This window comes from Aethalodelphis obliquidens, unplaced genomic scaffold (assembly GCF_003676395.1).
Source record: "Aethalodelphis obliquidens isolate GAN/ISIS:26980383/991018 unplaced genomic scaffold, ASM367639v1 scaffold79, whole genome shotgun sequence".
Lineage (NCBI taxonomy): Eukaryota > Metazoa > Chordata > Mammalia > Artiodactyla > Delphinidae > Aethalodelphis > Aethalodelphis obliquidens.
Genome location: NW_020838023.1, coordinates 7,304,456 through 7,325,447, shown reverse-complemented (window position 1 = coordinate 7,325,447; position 20,992 = coordinate 7,304,456). Strand labels below are relative to the sequence as shown.

Below are 20,992 nucleotides of genomic sequence, written 5' to 3'. Positions count from 1 at the left end.
TCCATGTTAAAATACTTTATCACCCCAAAGGAAATGCTGTACCATTAATAATCATCCCCCACTTCCCCATTCCCCCTGCCCTAGGCAAACACTAATCGACCTCCTACATCTATGAATCTGCCTCTTATAGACAGTTCATACAAATAGAGTCATACAATATGTGATCCTATGTGACTGGTTTCTTTCATTTAGTATAATGTTTTCAACATTCATCATGTTGCAGCATGTACTGGTACTTCATTCCTTTTCATTGTCAAATAATATTCCACACATTGTATGAATATTCCACATTGGGTTTATCCATTCATCAGCTGATGGGCATTTGCATTGTTTCCTTTCGGTTATTATGAATAATGTTACTTTGAAAATTTATATACAAATTTTTTATGTGGACATATGTTTTTTTACTCTTGGATATACACCAAGAAGTAGAATTGTTGGGTCATACGGTAACTCTTCTTAACCTTTTGCGAAAATGCCAGACTGTTTTCTGAAGTGGCTGTGCCACTTTACATTCCTACCAGTACAGTATGAGAGTTCTAATTTCCCCACATCCTTGCCAGCATTTGTCATCTGTTCTTTGTTATTAGGATCCTCCTGGTGGGTGTGAAGAGGTATGTGAGTGTGTTTTTGATTTGCATTTCCCTGATGATTAATGATACTGAGCATGTTTTTGTGTTTATTGTCCATTTATATATCTTCTTTGGAGAAATGTCTATTCTGATCTTTTGTGCATTGTAAAACTAGATTACTTGTCTTTTTACTATTGAACTTTAAGTGTTCTTTATATATTCTTTGATGCAAGTCCTTAATCAGACACATGATTTGCAGATATTTTTTCCCATTCTATGGGCTGTTTTCTCACTTCCTTGACGGTACTGTTTCTAGCCCCAAAGTTTTTAATTTTTATGTAACTCAATTTATCCATTTTTCTCTTTTGCTGCTTGTGGTTTCGGTGTCACATGTCAGAAACATTGCCTGACACAAGCCCATGAAAATTTACTCTTATGTTGTCTTCTAAGAGTTTCAAAGTTTTAGTTCTCACATTTAGCTCTATAATCCACTTTGAGTTAAATTTTCTAGAAGGCATGAGGCAAGGGTCAAACTCTGTTTGCTTGTATGCAGCTATCCAGTTATCCCAGCATCATTTGTTGAAAAGACTATTCATCCTCCATTGAATTATCTTTTTGACTCTTATCAAAACCGATCAACCATGCCAGGCCTTCTTAAACTGCTTAGGCTCAGAAGTCACAGAATGTCAATTGCCCTGAATTATACTTGTTTAAAAGCATGAAATTAAAGACAAATGTAGCTTCAATTCCTAACTCTGCATACCTGTTAGCTACGTGACTCTCCTTCCCCAAGTGTAAACTGCAGATAATGACAGTGCCTACTTGGGGAGCTGCTGTGCAGTTTAAGTGTGGTAATGCACGAAATGCTTCAATCGTGGTGTTGAACACACCTTAAACACTGAATACATTTTAGCCATAATGATGATGATAATGATTATGATGATAAAAATTTTCTAGATGGAGCCATAAGATCAAACCCCTTTCTTTATGGCAAAATGAACTAAGATTCTGTGCATATTTCTATAGACAAGAATAACAATTCCATTTTAATTAGTAATGAGAAATGGGGATGATGCTCTGAAAGTCTTATTTTTATAGAACAAATTCATCTTCAGTCAAAATGGTCCTGTGTGGGCCTATAACCATGATATAAAGCCACACACCTTATAAGGTGTTAGGCATTAACGATATTCGTCTCCTGGAAGTACTCACCAGATTTTGATTGTGCATGTGACTGAGTTCAACCTTTCCTGGATATATATCTGAGTCATATTTCCCAGACTCACTCTAACCCAGGGGAAAGGCAGCATCACAATAGAAGGAACTGCTACATTTAGGAGCCAGTACAGGAATAGAAATAAGCTGATAGCAATCTCCTTGTGCATTGAAAAAAACATTCAAAGGAACTGAGAAGGCCCTATATAACGTGGGAACATATGTGAATGGTATACAAGGGCACAAGCTAGGGAGGAAGCCAAAATGACCCATGGGCTATTAGGCCGGAAAGATGCTTTAGAAATTAAAGACCTTTAAAAAACTAAAAAGTGTTAGTGTAATGATAAATTATTTTGAAAAGCAAAACATAAAATTATATACATGATAATCATTAAAAATTAAAAATTCATTCATCCAAATATTAAAAGAGTTACTTACCCCTGGGGGCAGTTTCTGAATGATTTTTCTTTTCACCTTAATAGAATTCTCTATTACTCAAATTATTCCCCAGAGAGAGTATACTATGTTTATAACTGGGAAAAACGTTATCAATAAAGAAGTTATATTAAGGTTAAGTTTATATTTCACCAGATGACTTGTCCCTGACAAAATGCTTATATTAATGCCCAATATAATAAAGTTGCTCCCAATGTATAAATTATACATATAGATGTATGCTTCCAAAATACAGTTTGAATGTGTAACACTGACTTGTGTGATTAGGAAGAAAGTATGAATTATGGCGAAATGCTTTTATATGCATTGATATTTTTGAATACTATGCTATTATCTATAGAATAGATGTGACAGGCATAAATTGATACAATTTTCATAATAATTTGGTTAGGAACTAGTAAACAGAGAGCTGTTTGGTTAATATTTGTCAGTAAAACTCTTATATATTGAAAAAGTGAGGGAAAGGGAAGAAAAACAGCATTTTACACTCTTTGCCAACAAATACCTTTCACCTTCCTTCAGTTGTCTTCATATCATACACTGAACAGAACATACTCTTTCTCATCTTTTTTCCTTACTCATGTTCTTCCCTCACATCCTCCCTCCTCCCCTTCCCTGGAGAAATCCAAACTATTCTTCAAAAAAAAAAGGCGCTCCTTGTACACTGGTGCAGGTTGTTCACTGCACAAGGGAACCTCGCTTCAGTGACAAATGAAGTCTAAAATCCAGTGCCCACTCCTCAAGAGCAGTCCCTGTGGAGGAGAGGTACTGTAGGAGCTTGAAGGGAAGGGCAAGAGGGCGTCTTTCTCATTCGCACAAAGGTGCTAAGTGAGATAGTGGGGTTCTGCTTTGAAGGGCTAAAGTACTAACCTCTCTTTGAAAATATCCCAACTAAAAAGCAATTCATACAGATCTCTCCTTTTTTTTTTGAACTCTGAGCCAGTACCATAGTTTTGTATATATTCTCTCAATTTTTAACACACTATTTTTACCCCTTCAGCTAAACTAGAAGCTTCTGAAGGAGAGACACCATGCCTTCAATGCTGGTGAAAACCCAGCCCCGGGAGGCAGTATAAATTAGGTGCTTAACAAATATTTGTTAATCAACTGACTGGAAACTAAGAACACCACAAACAACAGTAATGGACAGTGTTATTTGTCTTTGAAGTTAAAATCCCTTCCTCTTTGCTTGCTATTTTAGATTTGCTGGAAAAAAAGCAAGAACTTTTTTAGTGCTGGTTTTATGCTCTGAAGAGACGGATATGCTGGAACCTAAGTTGTAATTTTCACATTGCCCACAGTTTTTAGTGTTGTGCTAAACATTTTCAGCTTTTTAGTGTGGTTGTGTTAAACATTTCAGCTGTTGTTACTGAACTTGAATCAGCTTTAGATAGAAGCTGAGCGTGGATTCCAAGGCCATGGCTGTCCTAAAAGGCTACATTCAGCTACGGTTTCATAACCATAAAATTACACAAGAAGGAGAGAAACCAAGCACTTCTGCACTGAATTCAAAACAATTCAAACCTCTGTGAACCCTTTCAAACAACTGTCAAGGGAAGCTGGGTTCTCAAACATATTATAAAGGCTCCTTTTAAGGGAATGGTTATTATTTATTTTGGATGCTTCCATAATTATTAGAAAATAGAAGGATTTGCTGCCAAAAACAAAGGAAAAAAAAAAGGAGGTAAAGAAAGAAGGTTAGGAAGGGTAAGATGAAGTAATTAAGAAAAATTAAAGATAATACCAACAAGGGAAAATAAAATGAACATATTTTAAAGAGGTAAGCAAAAATGATAAAAAACTGAACACAGTGACAAGTAGGGACTACTTTTCTGCAGGTTAACAGGCTAGGTGACAGAAGGACCACTTTATCCTGCGTATTTGTGGAAGTTACATGAAAAAGAATGCGAAACAGTCTTTCCTCTTTTTTTTCAACCAAGGTCTTACATTGTACAATCCTAAGACTCCCTCTCTTAAAACAGATTTTAAAACCACTTCTTTGATACATCTATGGCCAACTGATTTTAACAAGGGTGCCAAGGCCATCTAATGGGGGAGATAATAGTCTTTTCAACAAATGGTTCTGGGATAATTAGAGAACCACATGTAAAAGAATGAAGTTGGACCCTTACCTCAAACCCTATACAAAAAAATAACTCATAATATATTAAAGACCTAAATGTAAGAGCTAAAGCCATAAAACTTTGACAAGAAAACATAACCATAAATCTTCGTGACCTTGAATTTGGCAAAGGATTCCTAGATATGACACCAAGAGCACAAGAAAAAAAGGAAAAATAGATAAATTAAACTACATTAAAATGTAAAACTTTTATGCTTCAAAGACACCAGCAAGAAAGTGAAAAGACAACTCAATGAATGGGAGAAAAGGCAAATCATATGTCTGATAATGGATTTGCATCTGGAATATATAAAGAACACTTAAATAAGAAGACAACCCAGTTTAGAGGTGGACAAATGATCTCAATAGATCAAAGAAGATATATAAATGGCCAATAAGCACATGGAAAGATGCTAAGCATCATCAGGCATCAAGGAACTGCAAATCAAAACCACACTGAGGGGCTTCCCTGGTGGCGCAGTGGTTGAGAGTCTGCCTGCCGATGCAGGGGACACGGGTTCGTGCCCCGGTCTGGGAGGATCCCACATGCTGTGGAGCGGCTGGGCCCGTGAGCCATGGCCGCTGAGCCTGCGCGTCCCGAGCCTGTGCTCCGCAACGGGAGAAGCCACAACAGTGAGAGGCCCGCGTACCACAAAAAAAAAAAAAAACAAAAACATACTGAGATACCACTTCACACCTACTAGTTGGCTAAAATCAAAAAGTCAGATAATAGCAACTGTGGGTAAGGATGTGGAGAAACGGGAAGCTTGCTGGTGGGAATGTAACATGGTACAGTCGATTCAGAAAATACTCTCTCAGTTCCTCAAACCATTAAACACAAACTTACAATGTGATCCAGCCATTCTAATCCTAGGTATATGGCCAGGAGAAATGACAACCTATGTCCACAGAAAAACTTGTATGCAAATGTCCTGGCAGCATTATACATTATTGTCAAAAAGTATAAATAACCCAAATATCTATCAACTGATGGAGTTGAAAATGTCATATATCCATACAATGGAGCAATATTTGGCTATAAAAAGGAATGAAGTACTGAAACACACTACAACCTGGACAACCCTTGAAAACATTATACTAAACGAAAGAGGCCAATCACACAAGACCATAAATTATATCATTCCATTCACGTGAAATGTTCAAAACAGAGAAATCTATGGAGATAGAAAGTAAATTAGTGATTGCTTAAGGACAAATGGCAAAATAGAGAGTGATAGCTAAGAGGTACAGGGTTTCTTTTGGAGGTGACAAAAATTTTCTAAAATTCTGGTGATGGTTGCAAATGTCTGTGAATATACTAAAAAGAATTAAATTGTACACTTTAAATGGGTCAATTGCATGGTATTGACCCAATTATATCGCAATCAAAACTACAATGATATATCATCTCACACCAATCAGAATGACGATCATCAAAAAATCTAGAAACAATAAATGCTGGAGAGGGTGTGGAGAAAAGGGGATACTCTTGCACTGCTGGTGGGAATGTGAATTGGTACAGCCACTATGGAGAACAGTATGGAGGTTCCTTAAAAAACTACAAATAGAACTACCATATGACCCAGCAATCCCACTACTGGGCATATACCCTGAGAAAACCATAATTCAAAAAGACTCATGTACCAAAATGTTCATTGCAGCTCTATTTACAATAGCCAGGACATGGAAACAACCTAAGTGTCCATCATTGGATGAATGGATAAAGAAGATGTGACCCATATATACAATGGAATATTACTCAGCCATAAAAAGAAACGAAATTGAGCTATTTGTAATGAGGCAGATAGACCTAGAGTCTGTCATACAGAGTGAAGTAAGGCAGAAAGAGAAAGACAAATACCGTATGCTAACACATATATATGGAATTTAAGGAAAAAAATGTCATGAAGAACCTAGGGGTAAGACAGGAATAGAGACACAGACCTACTAGAGAATGGACTTGAGGATATGGGGAGGGGGAAGGGTAAACTGTGACAAAGCGCGAGAGAGGCATGGACATATATACACTACCAAACATAAGATAGATAGCTAGTGGGAAGCAGCCGCATAGCACAGGGAGATCAGCTCGGTGCTTTGTGACCACCTAGAGGGGTGAGATAGGGAGGGTGGGAGGAAGACGCAAGAGGGAGGGGATATGGGAACATATGTATATGTATAACTGATTCATTTTGTTATAAAAAAAAAAAAAAGAAGGATATCCAAACTTTTATTTAAAAAAAAAAATCACTACTTTGGACATTTCATTTATTCATTCATTAATTCAATAAATATTTACTGAGCATCTTTTCTATCCTAGGAGATGCAGAAATGAAAAGACATGGACTTTGTCCTTAACTTGCTTACCATCCAGTGGGAAGCAAACATTAAAAACCTATGGGTGGGGCTTCCCTGGTGGCGCAGTGGTTGAGAATCCGCCTGCCAATGCAGGGGAAACGGGTTCGTGCCCCGGTCCGGGAAGATCCCATATGCCGCGAAGCGGCTGGGCCCATGAGCCATGGCCACTGAGCCTGTGCTCTGCAACGGGAGAGGCCACAACAGTGAGAGGCCCGTGTACCGCAAAAAAAAAAATACCTATGGGTGGGACTTCCCTGGTGGTCCAGTGGTTAAGAATCCGTGCTACCAATGCAGAGGGCCCAGGTTAGATCCCTGCTCAGGGAACTAGAGCCCACATGCATGCTGCAACTAAGAGCCCACATGCTGCAACGAAGATCCCGCATGCCACAACCGAGACCTGGTTGCGCAGCCAAATAAATAAATAAAATATATATAAAAAAACCTACGGACAAGGTAGATAAAGGCTACGATAGAGTTATAAGTACATATAGAATGAAAGGAAAGTAAGGAAGAAAATACCCAAGTCTACCAGAATCTCTTAAGGTCAACTCCTGTTTGACGAAACAGGAGTTGACCTTAAGAGACAGTAAGAGGGGGACTTCCCTGGTCACGCAGTGGTTAAGAATCTGCCTGCCAATGCAGGGGACACAGATTTGAGCCCTGGACTGGGAAGATTTCACATGCCGTGGAACAAATAAGTGTGTGCCACAACTACTGAGCCTGCAAGCCACAACTACTGAAGCCCGTGCGCCTAGAGCCTGTGCTCCACAACAAAAGGAGCCACCACAATGAGAAGCCCAGGCACCACAACAAAGAGACGCCCCCACTCGATACAACTAGAGAAAGCCTGTGTGCAGCAACGAAGACCCAACGCAGCCAAAAACAAATAAATAAAAATAAATTTTTAAAAAATTAAAAAAAAAGAGACAGTGAGAGGATACAGGATCAAGGAGAAGCAAGTACAGATGCACAGTATGAGGAGAGATCAGGACAAGCAGTTCAATGTTAAGCAGCAGCACGATGGAGGTGGTGGTGGGAGTGGGTGGCAAAGCAGAAGGAGATAAGCATGGGCAATGGGACGCCATTAGGCCAGAAAGGTTCTGATCCTATAGGTGATAGAGTGGATGAATTCTGAGCTCAGGATTGTCAATGAAGATAACAAAGATGACAGCACAGTGATCCTTTCATGTGATGGTCACCTTTCACTTTCCATTATGACAATTGTGTTTTCAGCTCAACAAATGTATCAGCACTTATTGGATACCCCACCCTGCACTGGTCCCTAGAATACAAAGAATAAGTCAAAGTTCCTACTCTGGAAGACCAGGAGGAAGCAAAGTTACCAAACTTCTTGAAAGCTTGAAACTGCTCTCGTACACTCTGGTTTCACCCACCTGCTAGAAACCGGCAGGGAGTCATCGGTGGCAAAGGACCAGTCGCTAACCTCAGTCTAGGAGTAATGGGATAAAGAAACACTCAGCAAGCTGGAGCCACTGGTGCTCATGGAGATGCTGACAGCCTCTCAGCCACCTCTTAGCATGCACTAGAGGGAAGGGCATGGTCTGAAGAGTGAAATGTGATGGCAAGGAGAGACTTCACAGTCTTTTTGAATCTATCTGTCCTAGCGCAGGTAGGAAATATTGATATAATGAATACAAAACAATATCCCCGTGCCACGCAAAAGCAATCTGGGACTGATCTGGATGATTTTCTTCTCCTCTGCTCTTTCCCATCAGTACAAACAGTTCCAGGGTGACAGTGGCAAGGGGAGGGAGTCCTAGCTTTCAATCTCTGAACTGTGATTTCCAAGCTGGGGTTGGGCTCTATGATCCTCTGAGTTTCTTCTCTTATGTAACAAAGGTAATAATGCTTACCTCAGTGGGGTTGTGAAAATTAGAGGTAATCTGTGTAAAGCATCTAGCGTATTGTCTGGCACAAAGCAGCAGTGAACAAATGATACACACACACACACACACACACACACCCCTGAGAGTTGACCCTTATCAACTCTTATCAATCCTCGTCAGGTTGGGCAATAGTCCCAACCAGCCAGAAGAACCAATTCCAAGCACCTGGGGAGAGGAGGTGACAGATGAAACATAGAAAAACCAAAGTTTACTTACTTAAAAGGAAATTTTATACTCTAGAGAATGCTAACACTGAGGCAAAAGTTAATTTTATTTAGGAGGTTGAATCATGGTAGAATACAGAGGACAATTTTATAAAAAATATCATTTGGGTGGTTGTTCCATAAGTGTGTCAGTTTGTGAACACTGAGAGAGCTGCACACTTATGATATGTGTGCTGTATATAATGATATACTATACTTCAGTACATTTAACTTTATAGTTAAAGTTTGACTACATATTTAACTTTAATAAAGTTTAAAATGTTATCTGATTTTCTTTCCTTCTGGTCTGAAAGACTCTTTTGTTAGGGGCTCTAAAATTAATAAATGCTTTCTGTAGATTTGGTAGAACAAGGCCATTGTTTACACTCCCCAGCTCTGTGTGAAGAAACTGTGGTTCAGCAAGGATGTTTTCATTTAGCAAACAAAGCAAGAAAAACAACACAGCAACTACAGCAAGTCCCCTGCCTAAGAACCTTCAAGCTGCGAACTTTCAAAGACGTGAACGTGTGTTCCATCAGCGTCAGGCGTGAGTGACGTTGCAGCTTGCCCTCGGTCTCCTATTGCTGAGGATCCTTCAGCTCTACCATCTCCCACCTCCTCTCCCTCCTCCAGTCAGTAACTCTTCTTGCCTGTTCACTCGATGCCAGCCCCTGTATGCCAGCTGTTGTACCGTACTACAGTACTTTTCAAGATATAGTACTATAAGATTAAAAATGTTTTCTTTATTTTGTGTGTGTGTTTGTTTTTTAAGTATTACTAGTATTTACTAGTAATTTTTAAGTATTTACTAGTATTATAAACCTATTACAGTACAGTACTATATAGCCGATTGTGTTAGTTGGGTACCTAGGCTAACTTTGTTGGACTTACGAATGTGCCCTTGGGACAGAACTCGTTTGTATATGTGGGTGACTAATTGTATACCTCTTGGAATCATCTCTGCATTAAAAGACAAAGCCGCCTACCCAAGGGGCCTCCACACAAAGCTTCTAACAATGGAGGAATAACCTCCAACTTTAAAAACCCCAACGAGTCAAGCCTTCCCCTGGTATCGCTCCTAGAAGGTCTACTTTTATTTTGCTCCAATAAGTGTCTCTCCTCCCAGGAGGTCCTTCCTTCTCTCCTACTCCCTGTGTGTTCTTCTTCCCCTTTGTTGCAGAATGTTTGGCATCACCTCACCCTGCCCCACCTACCTTAGATCCATTCACTCTAGAATCTCAACACTTAAAAACACACAAGAGCCATTTCCTCTAGAAAAGACTCTGAGTTCTTCATCTCTTCCAGATGGAATAAACTGACACTTGATGTGAACCAGAGTTGTTGGATTCAAAGCATACTGGAGAGAGACATTATGCCATTTCTACAGGTTCACTCAACTGGAGGCTTAAAGCATGTTACTTAGCCCACCTCAAATTTGCTTTCCTTCCCTGTAAATTGATGGGGAAAATCTCTCCCTCTTAGAAGTACAGGAAGAATTAAATAAAATAATATGTGGAAAATATTTAGAATGATGCCTAATGCATAGAAGTCCTCAGGAAATGATGGCTATGATTATTATTCTTACTCTTTGAATGTCTGTGATCAGAACCTACAATGAGTAAATACGAATAGAGTGATCTTAGAATAGCAAATATCTACTCCTGGTTTTAGTCCAACTTGAAAATGCCAAGGTTAGGAAAGAAAGGGGCTGTCCACTGACTTCTTTCCTAAGTAAGGATGACCATGCATTCATTTATCTATTCATCTCTTCAACAAACATTTATTCAGTATATGCTGTGTACTGGACGTTGAGGCTCTAAAGTTGTGTGTGACCTCAAGGTCCATAACCTCAAAGAGCTTCTAGTCAAGCTAGAGAGACTGAAACATCAAGCACAATCACCTTGGAGAAATGTGGTTGCCGGGCTAGAACTCAGGTTGACGAGGGTCAGAAAGGGAGCCAAAGAAATTCATTATAATCCAACCATACTCCACACTCATAAACAGTGAGAGTACCCTGTGCTAATTCCAACCATCACATCATGCATGGTACACACGCAGAAAAAAACAGAAAGAGCAAGTGACTTTTCCATTGATAGAGTGTGGGCAATTCCTCATGCCTGTCCATTCACGGAGATAGGAGACAACTCATTTCAGATCCCAGGTGGGTCTCACAGGCTCTGTCAATCAGGGTCCCCTAGCAGGAAACTACAAAAATGTACAAATGGGCTAATAAGAGGTAGTCTAGCATAAAAGAACTACTAAAGCTATGGGCAGGGTTAAGGGAAATTAAAAGAGATGGCAAAGGTCCAGACTAGCGGTCTGTGATCATTAACAACTCCAGGCCTCAGGATTATGGAGAGAGGGCAGTTTCCAGAGCCTACAGGGGATAGATGTTAAGAAGAGGGCTGCCTGATGGGACCTGTGGCCTTCAAGAGCAGGGAGCAAGCAGAGAAATAAGTACTCTGACCTTACTCTCCTCCCTTCTACCTACTTCCTGCTAGTGCCTCCCACTGACCCAGCCAATGGCAATGGAGCCTGTTGACTCAGGCCATGTAAGTCAGCCTCCTGGGGCACACGAAAGGTGGGAAAAGGGTAGAGAATGATCTGGAGGACAAACAGAAATGTCCTGCATACAGGCTGGGCATCTGACCATGCAGAATCTAATTCTTGCATATAAAGGCACGTGTTTTGTTTTTTTTTTTATGCAACCTGGGTCACACGAGGATACTTTGGACGATGTGCATTTTTCCTCACATATTGAGAAACACAACACGTCCTGTATGAGGTGAGACTCTGCTGAACTTTATCTCATTTAGTCTTCATGACAAGTTTGTGAGCTATGTCTGTTCTTCCAATTTTATGGATGAAAACAGACTCGGACAGGTTGAATGTCTCGATAAGTGGCAGGAGAAGAACTCTGACACATGCTTCTCCACCCGCAGAAATCTTAAATGGCTTTTCCATGCTACCAAGTTGAAAAGTAACTACAGAGATTGATCGGCAAAATCGATGTTACAGAGACTTGGTTCGTCGTCCTGCAATTACACAAGATCAGGAAAACTTGGCAGAAATGACCGGCAACCAATCCCTGTCGAGGAATCACATCTACTGTTGAAGCAACAACACGTGTCTACCTCTAAATCGAGTCATTTCTGAATAATCAACCAGAGCTAGAATCTGTACATGACAATCTAGGGCTGATGACTTCTGACAAGCACAGCTGGCCTCCTGCCTGTGCCGTATGTTAACAAAGCTCTAATATTATCGCCATATATTTATTATACGGAGGGAAAGCGTGGCATTGTCAAGAAGCAGTAAAGAATGATGTGATTTCCAAAACCAGACTCAAGGACTTAGTAGAAACCAGGAGATGAACACTTTTTTCAGGTCCATTTATTTATTTGTTCATTTATTTATTTTTTGGCCACACCATGCGGCATGCGGGATCTTGGTTCCCTGACCAGGGATCGAACCCGTGCCCCCTGCACTGGGAGCGCAAAGTCCCTTTCAGGCCCATTTAAAAATCTACAAGCTGCATATTGTTTAATATTGTTTAGTGGTATTCATTCCTGCTACAGCCTCCTTGGATAGAAGCTGTAGAAACTTTGTGAATTAGAAGCTGCAGACTGCAGAGTTACACGTGGGCTCACATGCTCTGGAGCTGGAGACCACGGTTTGAAATGCTCCCCCAACACCGCACCGCTGATTTCTGGCTATGTGAAGGTAGGCAAGTTCATTTACCACTCTAGCCTCGATTTCCTTATTTGCCAAAGGGAGAATCACATTTTTTATCTCATTGGTGTAGAATGAGGCTCGAATAAGAAAACACATGTAAAGGGCACGGTATCTAATAAGCATCAATAATGTCCTGTGGTTGCTCCTTTCATCAATATCATCAGCATCTTCAGGCCTCCTCCACTGTCCCTTCAACTCCTCTCACCATCTTTTCAAGAATGTCTGCATAATGAACAGACCGGGAAGATAAAGATAATTTCTCCTTCTGGGTCAGAAAGCAGGTTTGCTTGAAGACCATTTCAAAAGGTTCCTCGAGCCTGAGGTTCCTCGTCCGTAACCCAAGCCTGGCAGGTGTCATCTGCACCTCATTGTGCTGTTCTTTGGGAGCTAAGCCTTGGAGGACCTGTCAAGAAAATGATGACGCTCTGCCTACCGCTACTGCCGAGAGCAACAAATTGTTCTTTGTCTCCCAACCCAGGGGTCTCCTACCTGCGTCCATGAAATGGTGGCAGGCAAACCCGTTAGCTTGCAAGTAAGATAAAATCTCAAGACACTTGACAGCTCTCAACCTGAGTTAACACAGTATCAAAACTCATGCCTTGTCACCCAGACTAAATAGTTGCAAAAGGTAACAACTTTTATTCTACTTACACGGCAATTTTAGCACGCCCTTCAAATCATCCAAGAAGGAAATATTTACTCCAAGATTCCTGTGAAACCACTAATTAACTGGGAAGCACAAGCAAACTGTGAAAAGCTGTATATAACATATTAGAAAGTATTTTTATTACAGTTTGCAAAATAATTAAGATATACTTTGAACATAAAACTTGAATCAATTTGCAGAACTCAGGATCCCGGTTTGGAAAGCACTTCTATACTGCAAATGCAATAAGACAGAGACAAAAACTTGAAGCCTTTTTTTTTTTTTTTTAAACTCCAGCTCCATGTTCTCAGGTTACACCAGCCATTAAGCCTCTTTCTAGCTCAGGTGCCCCATCTCTGCAATGGGATTAATTGTGCCTACTGGGTGTAACTCAGAGCTGTCCAGAGCATCAAGCAGGTTAATGGACAAGATGCTTTGTAAACTCTAAAAAGGCAAGACAAGGTACACCTCTGACTCCTGTCGCTTACCATGAAAAGCAAGCTCTCTTTAGCTTTTTCATGGTACCAGCTCAGCAGCTTGTAACAATCACAGCATGTAGAATTCTTTGTTTATTCAACAAATATTTATTGTGCCAGCCTCTGGGAGGGAACAGGAAAAAGATCCCAGGGGTATATGGTAGAGAAACCTGTGATAAGATAAAACACACAAAAGGGCTTTTCCCCTTTGTATATAGTTCTCCCCTAATATTTCTCTTCAGTTCTATGAAATAGAGAATATAAAGGAAGCAGTGGGAACTCAAAGAGATCTAATGGCATACAGGCACTTTAATTCCTCAACCAGGTATACACTCCTAAGCAGAAGAAACAGACTGCTGGTGGCTGGAGAGAGAAACTCCTGATAAAGGCTGTATCTTAAAATACTATCATAAAACAAGAAAAACAAATGTCATTTATTTATATTATGATTTACTAGTCTAATAGCAGCAGCTCAGATTTCGTGGGCTCTCAACTCTACGCCAAGTACTGTACAGACTGGATTTCATTTAATCCTTCTAACAGCCTTTCCAGGTGGGTCCCCCACTTATCTCCATTTAAGACTACAGGTCAGAAAGGTTCAAAGCCTACTCAAGGTCACGGAGTGAGCAAGTTGTGAGGCTGGGATTGAAGACCAGGACCGTGCAACTCCAAAACCCACACCCTCTGCCACTTACTGTGAGAGAGAGGCCTCATGTCACCAGCTCCCCTATAATGTTTCTCGCATTGGGACAACTTGAAAAAGTCAGCTTCTGCTCCTTAACTAGCATTCGCTGGAGTACCTCTGAGTTAAGGTAACGGAAGTGACGTAGACACTAAAAGGCAACACACAGAGTCACTGACTTTTAGTCCTGAGACGCAGATTTGTCCTACAAAATAGACTGAGAAACACCACCAGGGGTTAGAAAGCCAAGGTGCCCCCAAATTAGTACGTCTCAGCAAAACCCCAGCCAGAAACCACCAAGTTTCACAAAGGCCTATAAATAACACAGAAAAAACAAGCCAGAGGAGAGCAAAAAGGAAATACTGACAATAGAACCAGGCCCTTAGGGCTGGATGGAAGGCTGGGGAAAGCACGGCCTGCACACCTGTCCCCCTGGGTTCAGGCATCTCCTGTCCCCCACGAGCTGTAGCACCAGGACGCAGAAGTGACTTTAACTGCTCTGGATCCCAGATTCCCCTCCTTCTGGGACAATAACGTAATGCCCCATCTATATTATATAATTATTTACTACGTTATCACTATTATCATTACTGTTATTATTTACTACTCTATTATTACTCTGTTCAGGAGGTTCAGATAAAATAATCTAATGGCAGTGCTTTGAGAAGCTTAATGTACAAATAAAAGGTCCCTGTTGTTTTTTTTATCATATTTACAGACCACCACATAGATTTACCATGAAGGAGAATCATTTTACTCCCCTTTTCCAAAGTCTACTTTAAAATCCTGGAATATTTTCAGTAAATTTTTATAGCAAATCTCATACCCAGATATTCACAAACTCCATGTTACATTTTTGAAGTAAACACTGGTTTCATTCATTTAATCTCCATTGAAGGCAACAGAAGAGATTTATTAATAGCCTAGTAACAATAAGTTTGGGCTCTAGGTTCAAATCCCAGCTGGTTTTTTTTTTTAAACGAATGAGGTGACCTTGGGTAAGACACTGAACCTCTCCTTGCAACTTTTTTCTCATCCATAAAATGGGAACAATGAAAGCATCTAACTAGGGGTTGTTATGATGATTAAATAGATCAGTCAGGATGTCTGATATATAGCTAGCAATCAACAAATATTATCTATTGTTATTATCTTAAAAGGAAAACAACTAAAGGAATAATATATCTTTCGTAAGACCTTCTTTCACTAATATTAGAGATATCCTAAACAAGGGTTCCAGCTAAAATAATAGAGGGGGGAAAAGTCAGTTCTAAAATAAAGTCCTTGAAAAGATGAGCTATGAACAAAATCAGCTATTCATTTCTTAATGTTATTTTTTTTAAGTATCCAAGACTTACGAAATAATAGTACATGCTGAGATTCATGGAAAAAATGGCCAGAGAAACAAGGAAAATGCATTAAAAATATAGATAAGTGTATATACCAAACAAAATTGATCAAACAGGTAAACTGAACTATCAATTCCAAAGGCCCTAAAGTTTGTTCCACGCATGTTCTAGCAACCAAAGGTAGGGGCCAAGATTTGTGAGGTGGCAGTTAGGTCGTGCAAGTTCAGTACTTATGAAATTACTTCTCCTAGTGCTAATTTTACAAGCAGTTTGAAGAAATAAATTTACTTGGAATGGAGACACTGAACATGAATGACTAGAAAGCCAAGTGCACACAGAAAAAGTACAGCAATATTGATCAATTCGTCCAGGGATCAGAAAGTTTCGTCATCCTTTTCAGCAAATATTTACCATCTACGATTGGCCGGGAACATGTGAAACCATAAGAAATACAAAGGAGGATAAAGCAGTCCCCCCCCCCTTAAGTTTCTTAGTCTAATGCCGTAAACAAAACGACATGAAAGTTTAACACAGTTCTTTCACGGGGTAAACACAGAGTAGCAGCACCTAACTCAGTCTTAAGGGGACGCGGAAGGATTCTCAGAAAAGGTGAGATTGAACACGAAGCCAGGAAGAGTCAGAGTGAGCTAGAGAAAGGGCTGAGCGTGGCAGGAAGAGTCTTCTAGACAGAGGGAACAGCATATGCAAAATGTACATCAGATCACCACTTTACTACTCCTTACTGTCTGATGGCCTCCCATCACATTTAAAATAACATTTTCGATATCGTGGCGGTAAGGGCCCTTCACGATTTGGTCCCAACTCATCTCCTACTCTCCCCCTTACTTCCGGCCCTCTGGACACACTGGCTTCCTTGCTGTCCTAAACTACATAGAGCATTCCCACCCGAAGCTTTTACCCTTGCTGTGTCCTCTACCTTGGATGCTGTTCCACCAGATACACACAAGGCCCACTTTATTCAAATGCCACCTCTTCAGGGACGTCTTCCCTGTCCCCCCGTCTAAAACACCTCGTCACCCTCAGTGAGTCTATTTCTCCTTCTATACTGAAAATCACCGATACTAAACTACATTCCTCTTAATGTCTGCCTCTTCAACTAGAATGCAAGGACTTCCCTGGTGGCACAGTGGTTAAGAATCCGCCTGCCGGGCTTCCCTGGTGGTGCAGTGGTTGAGAGTCCACCTGCCAATGCAAGGGACATGGGTTCGTGCCCTGGTCTGGGAGGATCCCGCATGCCGCGGAGCGGCTGGGCCCGTAAGCCATGGCCGCTGAGCCTGCGCGCCCGGAGCCTGTGCTCTGCAACGGGAGAGGCCACAGCAGTGAGAGGCCCGCGAACCGCAAAAACAAACAAACAAACAAACAAAAAAAACCATAATCCACCTGCCAATGCAGGGGACATGGGTTCGATCCCTGGTCTGGGAAGATCCCACATGCCGCAGAGCAACTAAGCCCGTGTGCCACAACTACGGAGGCCACATGCTGCAACTACTGAAGCCTGTGTGCCTAGAGCCCACTCTCAGCAACAAGAGAAGCCACTGCAATGAAGAGAAGCCCGCATGCCACAGTGAAGAGAAGCCCATGTGCCACAACAAAGAGTAGCCCCTGCTCGTGGCAACTAGAGAAAGCCCACGCACAGCAACGAAGACGCAGCGCAGCAAACAGCAACAACATACTAGAATGCAAGGTCCATGAGGGTAGAGGCTTTGTCTATCTTTGGTCCAGGGCACATCTCCAGTATATAACTATAACTGTGTCTGGCAGGTGGTGAGGGCTCAATAAATATTTGTTGAATAATTAATGAATTAATAAATGCCCTGAAGGCAGAGAGGAGACTTGGATGGTCTAGAGACACAGTTTAGTGTGAATGGCACATAGGATGTAAGGGGAGAAGAAACAGAAGGTAGGGCTGCAGTAAGTATTTTCTAGAGGGTATGAACAACTTTTTTTCAACTTTTCTTATCATATCCATCCCATTAGTAAGAATAGTTCTCTAGGGACTTCCCTGGCGGTCTAGTGGTTAAGACTTCGCCTTGCAACGCAAGGGGGTGTGGGTTCGATCCCTGGTCGGGGAGCTAAGATCCCACCTGCCCCGGGGCCCAAAAACCAAAACAAAAAACAGAAGCAATATTGTAACAAATTCAATAAAGACTTTAAAAATGGTCCACATCAAAAAATCTTAAAAAAAAAAAAAAGAATAGTTCTCTACCAGACGTTTCAATTATTGCTAATCCCTGCTCCCATAAAGTGGTTACCCAGATCCTAAGAGATAATCTGTAGCTAGGGAAGAGTATTACAGAATCCCCTGGCTTCCTTCCATGGAAATGACATGTATGTTTTTGACAACATAAATTCTTATAGTTTGAAGAGACCATCAGGGAAATCTAAATACTTAACATCTGCTAGAATTTTCCAAAAGGAACTAAGAAAGTAAACGAAAGCAGCAACAAAACATATATGCACACTCAAGCAAACAAATGGAGGTGTTGATGGACCCCTTCTATTCAAATTCATGTGAGTCAGGGAGATGAGGGATTTTCTGTACTTTGATATAGAAAGCAAGGAATAAGAGAACTGGGAGAACTGGTACATATTAGGCATTAATTGGTTGGCTAATGCCAGCTCCAGAAACCGAAGTGAACAGAACTGGGACAGAGGTAGAACACAGGACAGACAGAATCAAGGATCATCATCAGTGTCATGTTAATATCTGAAATGACTATCCTCCATGGGGTCTGACAACATAGCAGAGTTACTGAACCAACTATTTAAGTACTTGACACAATGTATTCTTTTAGTTCCCAGGACAGCACTCAACACCTAGGAGGGAGGTGCTATCACCCACTCCCATGTCATAAAAGAGGACACTGAGGTTTACAAAGGTAAGGTAATGGGGCTAGAACTCAAACCCTGTCTGGCTCTTAACCATCCGCTACTTAATCTGACCACCCAGGTGCAGCTCCCTCACGCACCATCCCACTTATAGAGTAGGCTCTTTTATGTTATAAATACATGTTTTGAAAGGCAGTCAGAGTTAAGGAAAGGATGCCACTGCCCCTGCACTCCTTTCTCGAATGGTTGCCCTGAAAAAAACAAGGAAGGTAGGGTGAGAAAGGGACCACGGAAACAGCAGATCAGCTCAGAGGCAAACCAACTGGGAGATTCCATGTCCACCAACCAAATACTCCTGGGCCACAGTATATTCATCTCTTACAAAGAGCTGAGAGATTATTCCTCTTCGATCACCCTGCTATCTTAAGTTCTCTCACTATTCATCTCTTGACCTGAACTTGAACTTCCCCTGTACTTGACACTGCTTCTCTAGCCATTTAAAAGACTAAACTTCTAAGTTATATACTAGAAGATACTTAAAATACTTAAAGGAGAACTGGCAACTGCATCACTTGATGGCAAACATTAAGTGCCGACCTTCTGTTTTCACTTCTGGAGTTTTGTTAAATCGACTTAAATGTAGAAAATACTATTTAAATAATTTCTTTATTAAGAATCTTATGAAATCAACTTAATTGCTGGTAAAGAGAAAAGCAAGTGAGTGATAGAGTTTTATCATATTAAAAGGAACAGCTATGGGCTTCCCTGGTGGCGCAGTGCTTGAGAGTCCGCCTGCCGATGCAGGGGACGCGGGTTCGTGCCCCGGTCCGGGAAGATCCCACATGCCGCGGAGCGGCTGGGCCCATGAGCCATGGCCGCTGAGCCTGCGCGTCCGGAGCCTGTGCTCCGCAACGGGAGAGGCCACGGCAGTGAGAGGCCCGCGTACCGCAAAAAAAAAAAAAAAAAAAAAAGGAATAGTTATGTAACCATTCCACATGGAAGAGCCAGGCTGAAGTCAAAATGATAAAAGACTGAAATAGCCCTGCTTCTCACTACAAGATTACAGAACATACTTCTCATACAGCCTCTGTCCTCTCACGAAGGCCTTCACTTCGTTGTCCAGTGGGAAGGTGCCATCGTCCTTTCTAAAGCGATAGAAGAGTTTGACGTCCTTGAACTCCTTATGCTCGTCACACACTGAAAGGCAATATACACAGAGAGGCGAATAAGGAAAAAAACCTCTTATTTAATTACTCAAATGAAGGAGGATGCTAATTAAGATTTGTTCTATTACCTACTTTCTCAAGCACACTACTCTACGATTCAATACAGAGTAAACTATTTAGCACAGTACCTGGCACAGAAAAGTGCTCAGTTTTATTAGCTATCATCATCATCATCATCATCATCATCTGTTAAGAGAGTCACAAAATTCAATTCATCATGCTTTCTACAAACTCTTCTTGAGCATGATATTGGGGTAGGCATCAGCCTCAAAGAATATGAAATCTAGCGAGATTAAAAGAAATGTCGACATGCAATTAAAATACGGCATGATCAGGCTACGAAAGAGCTGAGGAGAAATTCAGTGGAAGCCCAAAGGAGCGCCCAGTACCCCAGCTTTGGGGAATGTACACGTCTCTGAAGAGTTTGAATGTAAGTGGAGACCTGAAGAATGAGTAGAAAACAAGCAGAAATGCAGACGGAGGGCATTCCAGCCCAAGACAATAACAGCATGCTAAGGTCTTGGCCAGGATTAGAGATTTCAAGGAGACACGTTCATGAATGTTCACTGAACCACTGAGAGTAACAGCAAGAACTTGGAGACAACTTAAATGTCTGTGAGTAGAATGCATAAAGGTGTGATGGCATACACTGTAGCGAAAATGAGCAAACAAGATACACTATCAACATGAGTGAATCCCACAAACAGCAAATTGATCAAGTTGCAAAAGAATAAAGATGCCTCTCTACGATGACTTAAAACATTTAAAACGATATGTTACACTGCTAAGAGACGTATCTACAGAAAGGAAAAAATATAAAGAAGTCCAAGGAAATAAAGCCAAATGTGTCTTGGAAGAAGGAAGGGAATGTAATTGGGGAGAGATATACAAGAGACAAAGTAAAATGTCTATTTCTTAAATGGGTGAGTTCGTATCTGAAACAGAAGATATAGTCCTTTGTTTCGTCTCGAGTTACCTTGACTGTCGCCACCTCACTCACCGTGATGAATAATGCCCCGGTCTGCTAATTTCTGCATGAGTTTAATTGCCGTCTCTCTGTCAGAAGCCTCTTTGTGTTCAATCAACCAGTCAATCAGTTCTTTCGCAACAAAACAGTTTGGGTAGGTTTTGAGATGATGTCGCCTATCTTTAATAACCTTCTCTTCATGCAGCCTGAGCCTGGAAAGAAAATTTGGCA

At 41.0% G+C, this 20,992-nt stretch overlaps 1 protein-coding gene across 3 annotated transcripts in view; it reads right to left on the bottom strand.

Annotated features, from left to right (window-relative positions):
- The window catches only part of DEPTOR (DEP domain containing MTOR interacting protein), a 142,963-nt gene that overhangs the window by 86,148 nt on the left and 35,823 nt on the right, over window positions 1-20,992 (bottom strand). For all 3 annotated transcript variants that reach the window (XM_027092560.1, XM_027092561.1, XM_027092559.1), the window contains exons 2-3: window positions 20,795-20,973; window positions 19,642-19,765 (exon numbers count right to left, since the gene is read on the bottom strand). In XM_027092560.1, the coding sequence (XP_026948361.1) occupies window positions 19,642-19,765; window positions 20,795-20,973 (303 nt within the window). The remainder of the gene's footprint in view (window positions 1-19,641; window positions 19,766-20,794; window positions 20,974-20,992) is intronic.